Source organism: Scyliorhinus torazame, chromosome 16, assembly GCF_047496885.1.
Source record: "Scyliorhinus torazame isolate Kashiwa2021f chromosome 16, sScyTor2.1, whole genome shotgun sequence".
Classification (NCBI taxonomy): Eukaryota; Metazoa; Chordata; class Chondrichthyes; order Carcharhiniformes; family Scyliorhinidae; genus Scyliorhinus; species Scyliorhinus torazame.
Window position 1 is genome coordinate 14,768,076 of NC_092722.1, and position 14,427 is coordinate 14,782,502.

General features: G+C 48.0%; 1 protein-coding gene across 1 annotated transcript in view; it reads left to right on the forward strand.

Annotated features, from left to right (window-relative positions):
• LOC140392594 (protein polyglycylase TTLL10-like) overlaps window positions 1–14,427 on the forward strand; it is a 75,488-nt gene that overhangs the window by 58,600 nt on the left and 2,461 nt on the right. Inside the window, exons 7-9 of the mRNA XM_072477995.1 lie at window positions 2,274–2,445; window positions 4,221–4,361; window positions 8,483–8,599. Of these exons, the coding sequence (XP_072334096.1) occupies window positions 2,274–2,445; window positions 4,221–4,361; window positions 8,483–8,599 (430 nt within the window). The remainder of the gene's footprint in view (window positions 1–2,273; window positions 2,446–4,220; window positions 4,362–8,482; window positions 8,600–14,427) is intronic.

The window sequence follows — 14,427 nt, forward strand, 5'->3', positions numbered from 1 at the left end:
GGTTTGCGATCCCTGTGCCCATTTCCGGGGCTAAACCAATATCTTGGAGACAAGCGAAGACAAGTTCAGAACCTTTAAGTTTAAAGTGGGGGTCGAATTATGTCTGGAAGCCCTGATGCACCTATCGCCCGAACTCCAAACCTGTTTCACCCGAAGGTTACACGAAAGCCCCATTGGAAATCAATTGGTATGGGATAGAATCACCTGTTGGACTGAAAGATCTTGCACTAATATAGCATCTTTCATAACCTCAGAGAGCATCTCAAAGAGCTTTCCAGTCAATCAATTATCTTATGGAAGTGTACTGGCTGTTGGGATGTGCGAAATAAGACTGTCAATTTGTACACAACAAGCTCCCACAAACCAATAGAGATCGTGATGAAACAATTTGCTTTAATTACGTTGGTCAGTTAATGCCGTGCTCCGTTATATTTTCTGCGAATGTGCAGCATTATCAATGCCTAATCCAGGGTAAAGAGAGGAAAAATGATATTATTCGAACAGAATTTCAGAGTTAAGTCTGTTTGCCTGTTCTCCCCCCATACCTTTCCTTGCAATAACCATATGGATTTCTTGTGGTCAATGGTCTGAGTCTCATGTTAATATGAAAGAGTCACAAGAGGAAGCATCTCATCGCAATGCTCCGGCTGTCACAGGTGTGGGCGGTGTTGTGTTCTGCTTCTTCATGTAGCAGAAGCTGCTTCCTTGATGTGCACTCTGACAAAGGAAGGCTCAGACTTGGAGATAGGTTTAACACATTTATTGAACAGTTAACAATTCTCCTACTTGAGTTCGACTCTCCTGCTAATCTTGCTATAGTAACTCAGTCTAACTAACCAGTCTGCTCTAAGCCATGCGGTGGGTGTGATGCTTCCGATCTGCCCCTGTGTCTCTGAGTGTCGCCTATGGAAAGAGAAAGAGCATGTGTGCCCTGTCCTTTTATATGGGTAGCCCTCTTGTGTCACCTCTGGGTGTCTTGACTGCCAATTGGCTGTGTCCTATCTTACTGACCTATTGGTTGAATGTCTGTGTGTCATGGTGTCTCTGGTGCTCCCTCTAGTGTTTATTTAGTCTTACTGTATTTACATTAACCCCTTTTGTATTTACAGGGATGCATGTCACCACAGCGGGGGGGAAAGATTTGATGGCCAAGTTGATCTTTCCCTCACCATGTCAGCTATGGTTCAGTTGGTAGTATTTTGCCCTCTGAGTTTCAAGGTTTTCGGGTTCAAGTCTCAGTCCAGGGTTTGATAAATTAAGTCTGGCACTCCTGTGCAGTTCTGCGGGAGTTCTGCGTTGTCGGAGGTGCTGTCCCCCTTTGGTGAGATGTTAACCTGAGGCCCCATCAGCCAACAACGGGGCAGCACAGTAGCATTGTGGATAGCACAATTGCTTCACAGCTCCAGGGTCCCAGGTTCGATTCCGGCTTGGGTCACTGTCTGTGCGGAGTCTGCACATCCTCCCCGTGTGTGCGTGGGTTTCCTCCGGGTGCTCCGGTTTCCTCCCACAGTCCAAAGATGTGCAGGTTAGGTGGATTGGCTATGATAAATTGCCCTTAGTGTCCAAAATTGCCCTTAGTGTTGGGTGGGGTTACTGGGTTATGGGGATAGGGTGGAGGTGTTGACCTTGGGTAGGATGCTCTTTCCAAGAGCCGGTGCAGTCTCGATGGGCCGAATGGCCTCCTTCTGCACTGTAAATTCTATGAAACAATGTACAAGATCCCACAGCCATTTTTGAAAAAGAACAGGGGAATTACCCCCGGTCTCCTTCCCAATATTTATTTCTCAATCAGCATCACAAAAACAATGATCTGGTCATTAACATATTTGTGAGAGCTTGCTGTGAGCAAATTGGCTGCTGTGTTTCCTAAAATACAACACTGGCCACACTTCAAAAGTACATCACTGTCTCTATGGCAGTTTGAGATGTCCAGTAATTGTGAAAATCACGATGTAAATGCACATTCTTTTTTCTTTTCACGTGTAGGCCTGGGAATGCAGCTGCAATCAGTTTGAGTAAGCAAAACTTGAGTAGAAAGTAGAATGGTTACAGCTTTAAAAGTACTACCCCCACCCCTAATCCCAACCCCAGCACAGTCTTTGTGGTTTGACTTGTGATTCTTGGCACCATGGTGATGTAGGAGGACATCACTGCCTCTGTGCCACACAAAAATAAATCAGGATTCTTGAGATTTAATTCAGGCTAGAAGCACTGAGAATGAACTATCTGCCCGTAGAATTGCACTAACAAGCCTGTGCCATTTACCCTAACAGGTATGTTGTCAGGCCCTTACTCTTGGAAGGGAGAAAGTTTGACGTCCGTTCCTATTTCTTAATCGCCTGCACTGCACCTTTTATGGCGTTCTTTCACCATGGTTACGCCAGATCGACATGCAACGCATATGATCCATTCTCTGATGATCTGACAAGTCACTTGACCAACCAGGTAAGTTGAATATGAGGAAAATGCTGTCACCTTCCTTATTCCTCTCCCATAGAACTCAGGAACAAAATCAATCTTAGTTGTCGCAACGTATTGTTTTGAATGAAAGGCACCTGAAAAGGCAGAATTTCATTTCATTATTTTTGGTTGAATATGGGTGAACTGGGGATGTGGTGCGACTATCAGAATCAGAACGGTATGAGGGCCGGCAGAGTTCAAATATGGGAATAGGGTTCATAACCTTGATTTGTACCCCCCTCAATTTAGGAGGTTTTAGTGAAGGGTGATCTAATTGCTGAAAAAAAGAGACATGCCATCAAAGCTTTTAATTCTGCCCTCAGAGGGGGCAATAGTTTCCCCTGCACTGGGCAACATTGCCGTGATGAATGCACCAGGGAGCTGTTGTCCCCATGCTTTTGCTTATTCAAAAAAAGATGCAACGCTTTGACCAATTAGAGTCAACTGCCAACCAGGGTGGCACAGTGGTTAGCACTGCTGCCTCACAGTGCCAGGGACCTGGGTTTGATTCTGACCTCGGGTGACTGGTCAGAGTGGAGTTTGCATTTTCTTTCCGTGTCTGCGTGGGTTTCCTCCGGGTGCCCCGGTTTCCTCCCTCAGTCCAAATATGTGCAGGTTAGGTGGATTGGCCATGCTAAATTGGCCCTAGGTGGAATTACGGGAATAATGTGGGGTTTGGGCCTAGGTAAGCTGCTCTTTCAGAGGGTCAATGTAGACTCGGTGGGCTGAATGGCCTCCTTTACACTGTAGAGAACCAACCAGTTTACATTTCATTAGCGGCCATATGCACAGCAAAGCAACTTTCAAAGAACTGAGTCATCACCATTTTTCCAGTAAACTTTCAACCTGACTCCAATTTTTAATGAACTCACTCAATCGTGTTACCAGCATTGGTACATAGGCCTGCTGATTAGAAATGGTGTGTGTTGCCATAGTAATAATTTGTGTACCAATGCAGGCATGCCTTGGGTACCTAGGGGCCCTGCGAGCAAGCTCTGCCTAGGAGGTCAGCCAAGCAAAGGATTCGGCCTCCATTACAAAAGGAACGATCCGACCACTGGGCCAGAACGATGACATGAGACCAGAGTGGACTCCCCACCTATCAGTCCAGTGAGCTGTGGGCCAGGTGGTAAAGAGGTGGTAAAGAGTCCAATGGGTGGAAATTAGATGGCATGTAGATCATTGCGTTGTTAAATTTGTTTTCTTTTTATGCATTTGGCGCTTACAAAATGGGCCCAATGCACACCAAGGTTTGAGAAAATTCTGGGTGGAATATCTCTTCCCCCTTGGTACTACGCCTCCCGATGGTGGGTTCCATGTTCCAGGCAGACAGAGGATTTGCATGTCCCAGGCCCCTGTGCAGATTGGCCACCACTGGGTCATTGAATGGTCACCCTCCAATTTCTGGTTCCTTTGTGGGGTCTGCTAATTGTGTTTGTGCCCCATGTCTACCAGTGTTCCTGTGATTCTTTTGAGCCTTGTACATTTAATGTACCTCTTACATGTCCCGGAAGACGTTCTTGTTAGGTGAATTGGACATTCTGAATTCTCCCTCTGTGTACCCGAACAGGCGCCGGAGTGTGGCGACTAGGGGCTTTTCATAGTAACTTCATTGCAGCGTTAATGTAAGCCTACTTGTGACACTAATAAAGATTATTATTATGTGCACTAATGTCAGAAGCGTGATGCAACTTCACCTCCCCTCTTACTGGGTGGAGTTTTATTTCATTAATTGCAACTTTGCACTTTCCTATGTATAGTTTATGCAGCGAAAGAACCCTCTGTACCATGGAATGAAGGAGGAAACAATCTGGTCCATGGAACGATTGAATACCTATATTAATAAGAGATATATGAAAGAAAGGCACCTCCCAAAGGACTGGGTCTTCACTGTTTTTGCAGTAAGTTTGTGCTTTAGCTATCACGCAGGCTCAATTAATGGCACTCAGCCATGTGCCCATCAGAGGAGTTAGGTACTTAGGCCTATCGATTATAGATGGTATGCGTCGCCATAGTAACAAGTTGAATACCAAGGGCGGGATTTTCTGACCCTTCTCACTTACAAAATCTTCTGGTTCTCCCCCCCCCCCCCCTCCGCCCACCGAAGGCGACCCCCTATGGCAGGATCCCCAGTGGTGGGGGCGTGCAAACCTTCCAAAATGCATAGGGCGCGATTCTCCGAGCCCTGCGCTGGGCCGGAGAATCGCTGCAACTGCGACACGACGCCGGCGCGCAATTCTCTGAGGTGCGGAGAATGGCTGTCATTTGCGCCGGCGCGTCTGACGCGGCGCCGATTCTCCGGCCTGTATGGGACGAGCGGCCGCGCGGATACGTCAGAGTCCAGCCGGCGCTGTTCACCCCTGGTCGCTGCCGGCGGGAACTCTGCGCGAAGAGTCGGGGGGCGGCCTGTGGGGCGGGGAAAAGCGCTCCTTCACCGGGGGGGGGGGAGGGGGGCCTCTGATGGTGTCTGGCCCGCGATCGGGGCCCACCAATCGGCGGGCTGGCCTCTCACCCCCCCGGCCTACTTTGTTGCGCGGCTGGCCCCCGAACCCGGACGCCATGTTGAGTTGGGGCTGGAGCGCTGAAGAGGTCCCCCGCGCATGCACGGGTTGGCACGCCGCTCATTTGGTGCCAGGAAGGGAGGCTGGAGCAGCGTAAACCGCTCCAGCGCTGTGCTGACCCCCTATGACGACGTTCACGACGGTGCGAACACTTGGTCTCCATTTTGGAGGATCGCCCCCATAGACTTCGCTGGGACCGGACGATCCTGTCAGTGGCCAATGGAAAGCCGCCTCTGCCACTGGAAATTACGCCACGGGCGCGTGTGTGTGTGTGGGGGGGAGGGGGGGGGGGGAGCGCAGTGGGGGGGACATGTTTCTAAATAATTACAAAATAGGAGGTTTTGCAAATCGAGGTTAATGAAATGTGCACACGGCTGAATGTAAGAAAATAGGCCATTCGGCCCTTCGAGGCTGTTCCGTAATAGAGCAAAACTATAAATCCCACAATAACTTTACTGTAGTGTTACACAGTCTTAATCTACTGGCAAGGCTTTCAACAACTTGAATTTATATAGCACCTTTAACATACGCCCCAATGCACTTCACAGGAGCAGGATCAGACAAAATCCAACACCAGTCCACGTTAGGAGCAATATTGAGCAATGATCCAAAGCAGCTTGGGGCTGCATTCTCCCCCACCCCCCTGCCAACAGCGGCGGCGGAGAATCCAGCATCATCCAAAAACGGGATCTGCGCCGTTCCAATGCTCCGGTGGCCCGCTGGCGGCGGCATCAAGGTTTGCTCCACGTGCCAGCAGGAGTATGCAAATGAGTCAGTTTTACTCATTTGCATACTGTTAATGTGCTGGGCACCCCAGATTCTCCAAGTCCGGTGATTCTCCAAGTCCGGTGATTCTCCGTTCCTCTGGGCCGGAATTCACGTGGGCGAGAATTGGTGCAGGTGGGTGGGATTCCCCGTACCCGGCGGGACGGGGGGGTCCCGGCGGGACGGAGTGGCGTGAATCACTCCGGCGTCGGGCCGCCCCAAAGGTGCGGAATCCTCTGCATCTTCAAGGGCTAGGCCCGCCCTGGAGTGGTTGGCGCCCCGCCGGCCGGGGCCGAAGGGATTCCGCCGGCCGGCGCAGGACCGCGCATGCGCGGGAGCGTCAGCGGCTGCTGACGTCATCCCCGCGCATGCGCAGGGGGGTTCGCCAATGCGTCAGCCATCACGGAGGCTTACACGGCCGGCGCGTAGGAATAGAGTGCCCCCACGGCGCAGGCCCGCCCGCGGATCGGTGGGCCCCAATTGTGGGCCAGGCCACCGTGGGGGCACCCCCTGGGACCAGATCGCCCCGCGCCCCCCCCCCCCCCCCCCCAGGACCCCGGAGCCCGCCCGCGCCGTCAGGTCCCGCCGGTAAGGGACCTACTCCAATTTACGCCGGCGGGACCTGCAGAGAACGAGCGGGACTTCGGCCCATCGCGGGTCGGAGAATCGCCGGGGGGGCGCCCACCGACCGGTGCAGCGCGATTCCTGCCCCCGCCAAATCTCCGGCACCGGAGAATTCGGCAGCCGGCGGGGGGCGGAATTCACACCGACCTCCGGCGATTCTCCGACCCGGCGGGGGGTCGGACCATTTCCCAGCACAGCCCTGGCGTGGTGGACCTCACGGTGGGTCAATGGGGTAACTCTTTAGGGAGTTGCCCCCAATGTTCATCAGAGAGCCCCTTTCTGCCCCACAATACAAATCCTGCCCCCCCACCAGAGACCCTCATTGCAGAGGACCCCACCAGAATTTCCCCATAAAGGAGAACCCCAGCAGAAACCCCTGATTACAGAACGCCCCCCCAGAGACCCTTTACAGATACCCCTGCCAGGGACCCCCCATTACAAAGTGTCCCATTACAGAGACCTCCACAAGAAACCCCCCATTAAAGACACCCCCACCAGAACCCCCCCATTCTCTGATTCTAAGAGAGATTCCCACCAGAAACCCCGATTTCAGCGACCCCCACCAGGGACGCGCATAAGAGATCCCCACCAAAAATACCTCCATTACAGAGACCCCCAGCAGACAGCCTCCCCCCCCCCCATAAGAGAGAACCCCACCAAAGACCCCCCAATTACAGAGATCCCTGCATGGAAGCTAGAGAGCAGTCCAGACGGAGACAGTAAAAAAAACGTCACTGCTGTAAAATTCACCTGTGCAATACAACTGCTGACTCAGGCAGAGAAAGCAGTACCTGTGAATTCCTCCAAGGCAAAAACCACATCAGCTGAGTTTAAATCCCCTCAGATCTTTGATCTGCAAGGCTTTCATTCATAAAAATGGGAATTGGTGTAACTGAGCTGCAATTGACAGCTTACACACAGCCAGCCATCTGGATTGTTTAATTTCACTGCCCTTTATGTTTGAATCGATCTCTATTACCCAGCTGTGAAACTAATTACAATGCTTCTAATCATCTATGATGTGGAGACACCGGCGTTGGACTGGGATGGGCACAGTAAGAAGTCTTACAACACCAGGTTAAAGTCCAACAGGTTTGTTTCGAATCACTAGCTTTCAGAACGCAGATCCTTCCACACTGTTCGGGTACACGGAGGGAGAATTCAGCATGTCCAATTCACCTAACAAGCACGTCTTTCAGGACTTGTGGGAGGAAATCAAAGCACCCGGAGGAAAACCCACGCAGACACGGGGAGAACATGCAGACTCCACACAGTCAGTGACCCAAGCCAGGATCCAACCCGGGTCCCTGGCGCTGTGAAGCAACAGTGCTAACCACTGTGCTACCGTGCCGCAGCTGGGCATCCGAAATATGCCCCAGTATGGAACTTACTGTAACTTACAATTAACTGCAGAGGTTAACCTGCCCAAGTCAGAGGATAAAAGTGCAGTTCTCAATTCATTACGTCCACACAGAAGCAGTAATCTTGCTGTGTACACAAAAAGTGCGAGATATTAATTATATATTATTTGGCTTTCTGGAGGAAAATATAGCAGCAGAGCTTGTTTGCAAAATGGTGAAGGATACAACTGGAGCCAATCTTTACATATTTTAATATTTATTTGCAGACTTGCACATTACAAGCATACACTTCCAAACCAAGTGATCATAATTTTAGTCTGCGTGCGTAGGTACAAATCGATCCCCAGTTAACACCCGCCACCTGTGTACAATTGACAGATTCCCTACTCTAACTTTAAAAATCAGAGTTAATGTTTGCAACTGAACTTTCAAAACAACAGAAATCAGAAACCCCCAATCTCTGTCCAAAGCATTACCTTGTGCGAAGCCCCTCCTCTGGGTCCTCTAACATTTTTGTCATACATGCATTTCTTTTAGTAACACAATCAAGGGAGGGAAGCGCTTGGAACTGTTACATTAACAATAACGTGCTGGGAGACACCCAGCAACTCAGGCAGCCTCCGTGGAGGGAAAGAAGCAAGAGTCAATGTTTTGGGGTGATGACCATCGGAAGTAGTACACTGATTAATGACCATGATTGCTTTCTTACAGAAGAGAATGCAGGAGATCATGATAATGTGCTTCAATACTGCCAAGGGCAAACTGGATTGTAAACTGGGCTACTTTGACCTCATAGGGTGCGACTTCATTGTTGATCAAAATTTCAAGGTGATTCTCATTTTTATTCTCACCTGTTATGGATGTTTAAGTATCCATGTACACAAATATGAATGTCGGAAGATTAATTAATTTGGGGGGGGGGGGGGTGCCAAAATACACATAAAAAGCACTTCACAAAGTGACTTCCCTAATGTTAGAGACATGTGTAATATAAATGTTGTGTTAAGGAGAAAGGAAATCCTCCAACTAATTCCGATGAATAAAGAATACCATTGTGAATAAGGTTCTGACTCTGTGGTGGCAAGCTCTTTGAGTCCGAGGCTGTTAGTTCAAGCCCAGCTTCAGAGAGTTCAGTATCACAATCTAAACTGGCATCTCGGTGCAGTGCTGAGGGAGCTCTGTCCTGTTGAAGGTGCAATCTTCTGTCTGAGATGTTAAACTGAGATCTCTCAGGTGGATGTAAATGGTTATATGGCACTATTCAAAATAGGGCAAGGGAGTTCTCTGTGATGTTCCGATCAACATTTATCCTTCAATCAACACCTAAAAAAACATCGGATTTTGTGTACCGCTGGCCTATTGGTGGGGGGAGGGGGGAGAAATTAAGCTTCTGTTACTTTGTTTGATTGGACTTTGATTAGATTAATGATAACCATACTCTCCTAAAGGAGGCACTTGTGATACTGATTTCTCTCTGATGTTGTTCATAATACCACCTCTACTTGTCCATTTCAAATAGGCATTACTCAGTATTTTTAGCAGAGAAACGGGCCAGGCAGTCTATCAGGTCCTTCCTGGTTTCTATGCTCGACACAAAACCTTTCGAACACTACTTCATGTAGTACCATGTTGTCTTGCTGAAGTTGTGCAAGACATTGGTAAGACCACACGTGGAATACTGTGTTCCGTTCTGGTCACCCTATTATAGGAAGGTTATTGTTAAACTACAAAGAGTGCAGAAGAGATTTACGCGGATGCTACCAGGACTCGATGGTCTGAGTTATAAGGAGAGGTGGGATAGGCTGGGACTTTTTTCCCTGGAGCGTAGGAGGCTTAGGGGTGAACCTATAGAGGTCTATGAAATAATGAGGAGCATTGATAAGGTAGATAGTCAACATCTTTTCCCAAAGGTAGGGGAGTCTAGAACTAGAGGGCACAGGTTTAAGGCGAGAGGAGAGAGATACAAAAGAGACCAGAGGGGAAATTTCTTCACACAGAGGGTGGTGAGCATCTGGAACGGGCTGCCAGAGGCAGTGGTAGAGGCGGAGACGATTTTGTCTTTTAAAATGCAGTTAGACAGTTACATGGGCAGGGTGGGTATACAGGGATATGGGCCAAATGCGGGCAAGTGGGACTAGCTTAGTGATAGAAACTGGGCGACATGGACAAGCTGGGCCGAAAGGCCTGTTTCCATGCTGTAAACATCTCTGACTCTAACACATCCTTCTGTTGCTTTTCGGCTGATGTGCTTCCCCTTGAATCCATCAATGCTGTTCATCTCTACTCCTTGCGGGATTGAGTTCCACGTGCTAACTACTCTCTGGTTAGGAAATCTCCCCTAAGTTCCCTCTTGGTTATATCAGTAACTATCTTATATTTATGCCCCCAGATTGTGATGTCACCTGGAAGTTGTAGTTCTTACCTCACCACTATTCTTAGAATTCCCCCTATACCAAAAAGGGTCAATTTATTCTAAATGGTGAGCAGGGATTCTCATTCCCTGACTCCTATGCAGACTTAGGCGGGTGCTATTCGGGTCAAACTAGTATTTCAAGTTATCCCCCGGCATCACCCGTATCTTCAGAGAAGAATTTTATTTACTTACCACTAAGTAGCTTACACACGGGTCCGGCTTCCTAAGTAAAGTAAAGTAAACTTTCTAAAGAAAATAATAACCACTCTTTCAGGTTATCAATTTGAATTTAACTTTATTTTCAAGTTAAAAAAGATCAAGTTACTTTTTTTAGAAAGGTAAAAAAGATCTTGTCTTGTTGGGACCAGTTGCAGACTTTCAAGTCTTTCTTGACAATCAGTTTTCTTTAACTTTGGATTCTGCTTGTTTCTCTGGGTTGCTCGGTCTTCCGATGTTGCTTTCCCATCACCGAGTAAAGTTCTCTCTCTCTCTAAGTTCTCTCTGAGTTCTGGTAGTTCCTGCTCTGGTCTTTGGGTTTATATTCTAACAGTTATTAAGTTTTTATGGCTTTATCATAAAGTAATCTTTATTTCACTTGGATTATAAAAAGTATCTTTGATCTAAACATTCTAATACAACTAAGTATTCATTTTGAGTTGACCTCACCTCTCAGGTCTGTTTATATTGTGTCCTCTGTGATGTTCAGAAGTGCTTTGATTTCAATAGATGTGTGAATTTTGATTCCTGTTATTTCTATAGTTTTATTTTCAAATTGTGTCCCCAGCTCATAATTTTGACTTTGATTTTGGCTTTAAATTATGTTTCTCGTAGACTGATAGTCTCCAATTTTCTTTTAATTTACCTGATGTCAGCAGAGCTTCACATCTATATATTTGCCCCCCTAGTCATTCTTTTCTATCTGCTGATTTTACTTCAATGAATGTGTGAATCATTGCTATTAGCGTAATGCTAAAAATCCACTTGGTTATAATTTGAAAGGTTTACATTTATCACCTAGCTCAACTGAAAACCTCATCCATGCTTTTCCAGATGCTTACTAAGATGGTTAATTTCAGTGAAGGTGTGAGCCATTGTTTTTAGCTTCATACAAAAATCCTGTTTGTTTGCTAAACCTGTTTGGAAGAAGGAATCTGCATTTTATAATCCTGCTCTTTGCAGCTGCAGTTAACCCTTAGTGAGATCTTTCCCTGTATCCTCTCGTGCTTCTCTCAGACCAGATATTGCCAGACTTCCATGTTTCAAATGACACATCTTTCCATATTTTCAATTACAAAGTTGAAACATCTCCTCTACGTGTATCCTATAAAAACACTTTCACAAACTTCAATCAGACCACCCCAGTCTTTTAGTTTCTCGAAGCAAGAGCCGGTTCAATCTTTACGGATGGGCATAACTTCTCAGTTCTAGTACTGTTGTCGTAAATTTTCTTTGTACCTTATTCCAGTGCCTCTATATCCTTTTTATAAAATGGAGACAAGAATTATTCACCATATTCCAATTGAGGCCAACCAAGGTTCTACACAAGTTTGCTTGTGTAGAACTGACTTTGGCAGGGCCAGAAGACCCCAACAGCGGCCAATGAAAAGCCGACCGGTTGGGAGGGGTGCGATGCAGCGGAAAATCTCGGCCTAGTGCTTTGCTTGCATTTTGTATGGTCTTGTTCATATGTATCACTATGTTTACTGATCTACTTATCTGTCCCTCAGATTGTTCTGCTCCTCGTCCCCATGTCTTCCTGTATTACTTCACACTTATCTGCACTGAAGTTGAGATGCCAATTACACACCCATTCGTCACGTTTTTTCAGACATTCCCATATTTTGTTCCAGTCCTCTTCTGTAATAATTGTCTCTCCTAATTTGGTGTCATCTGCAAATTCTGAAATTGCGTTTCTGGTTCCTGAGTGGATATTGTTTGTGTGAATTGTGCTAGGTGGATTGGCCATGCTAAATTGACCGTAGTGTCCAAAAAAGGTCAGGAGGGGTTATTGGGTTACGGGGATAGGGTGGAAGTGAGGGCTTAAGTGGGTCGGTGCAAACTTGATGGGCCGAATGGCCTCCTTCTGCACTGTATGTTCTATGTTCTATGCTCTATGAATGATGAACAACATTAGTTCCAGCACCCATCCATGTAGAACACTGCTTGACACCATTTGCCAATTCCAATTTGTTTTCCATTCCATTGTTTGACCCTGTATAAACGGGGCAGGCACAGTCTAGGCTTAATACAATTAGACGCAGATGAAAGCCCGTCAATTCTGCTCTAACTTCCCTCGCTACTGCGTGTAGTGTGATGATTTTCCTCATTGAAGAGTAACAATCCAACAACAATAACAACAACAATTAAAGCACCTTTAATGAAATAGAACATCCGAACACCTTCCTCAGAGGCATTGAAAAACAAAATGACACGGAGCCATGCAAAGAGATATTAGGGCAGATAATAGGCCAAACAGGTAGATTTTAAGGAGTGTCTTCAAGGAAGAAAGCAAGTTAAGGAGGATGCAGAGATGCTTCAGCGGGATTTGGACAGGCTGAGTGAGTGGGCAAATGCACGGCAGATGCAGTATAATGTGGATAAATGTGAGGTTATCCACTTTGGTGGCAAAAGCAGGAAGGCAGATTATTATCTGGGTGGCTATAAATTGAGCGAGAGGAATGTGCAATGGGACCTGGGTGTCCTCGTACACCAATCACTGAAGGTAAACTTGCAGTTTCAGCAGGCAGTAAAGAAGGCAAATGGCATGCTGGCCTTCATCGCGAGAGGTTTCGAGTACAGGAGCAGGGATGTCTCGCTGCAATTATATCAGGCCTTGGTGAGACCATACCTCGAATATTGTGTGCAGTTTTGGTCTCCTAGGGCGCGATTCTCCGACCCCCGCCGGGTTGGAGAATCGCCGGGGGCTGGCGTGAATCTCGCCCCTGCCGTGTCCCGAATTCTCCGCCACCAGAGAATCGGCGGGGGCGGGAATCGCACCGTGCCGGTCGGCAGGCTCCCCCCGGCGATTCTCCGGCCCGCGATGGGCCGAAGTCCCGCCGCTGTCAACCCTCGCCAGCCGGAAGGATTGAACCACCTACCTTACCGGCGGGGGCAGACGGTGTGGGCGGGCTCCGGGGTCCTGGGGGGGGCGCGGGGTGATCTGGCCCTGGGGGGTGCCCCCACGGTGGCCTGGCCCGCGATCGGGGCCCACGGAGAATTCCGCACCATTGGGGCGGCCCGACGCCGGAGTGGTTCCCGCCACTCCATTACGCCGGATTTTCCCGCCCCGCCGGGTAGGGGAGAATCCCGGCCCTTATCTGAGGAAGGATGTTCTTGCTATAAAGAGAAGGGAAAATTCACCAAGCTGATTCCTGGGATGGCAGGACTAACATATGAGGAGAGATTAGTTAGGATTATGAAATAAAAATGAAATGAAAATCACATATTGTCACAAGTAGGCTTCAAATGAAGTTACTGTGAAAAGCGCCTAGTCGCCACATTCCAGCGCCTGTTCAGGGAGGCCGGTGCGGGAATTGAACCCGCGCTGCTGGCCTGTCTTGGTCAGCATTAAAAGTCAGCGATTTAGCCCTGTGCTAAACCAGCCACTCATATTTGCTGGAGTTCAGAAGAATGAGGGGGGATCTCATAGAAACCTATAAAATTCGAACAGGACCGGACAGGGTAGTTGCAGGAAGGATGTTCCCAATGGTGGGTGTGTCCAGAACCAGGGGTCACAGTCTAAGGATACGGGGTAGGCTGTTTATCACAAAATCACAGAATACTACAGTGCAGAAGAGGCCCTTCGGCTGATCGGGTCTGCACCAACACATGAAAGGCCCTGACCTGCCCACCTAATCCCACTTGCTAGCACTTGGCCCATAGCTTTGAATGTTATAAGAACATAGGAACTAGGAGCAGGAGTAGGCCACTTGGCCCTTTGAGCCTGCTCCGCCATTCAATGAGATCATGGCTGATCTTTTGTGGACTCAGCTCCACTTTCCTGCTCGAACACCATAACCCTTTATTCTTTAAAAAACGATCTATATTTATCTTGAAAACATTCAATGAAGGAGCCTCAACTGTTTCACTGGGCAGGGAATTCCATAGATTCACAACCCTTTGGGTGAAGAAGTTTCTCCTGAGCTCAGTCCGAAATCTACTTCCCCTTATTTTGAGGCTATGCCCCCCAGTTCTGCTTTCACCCGCCAGTGGAAACAGCCTGCCCGCATCTATCCTATCTATT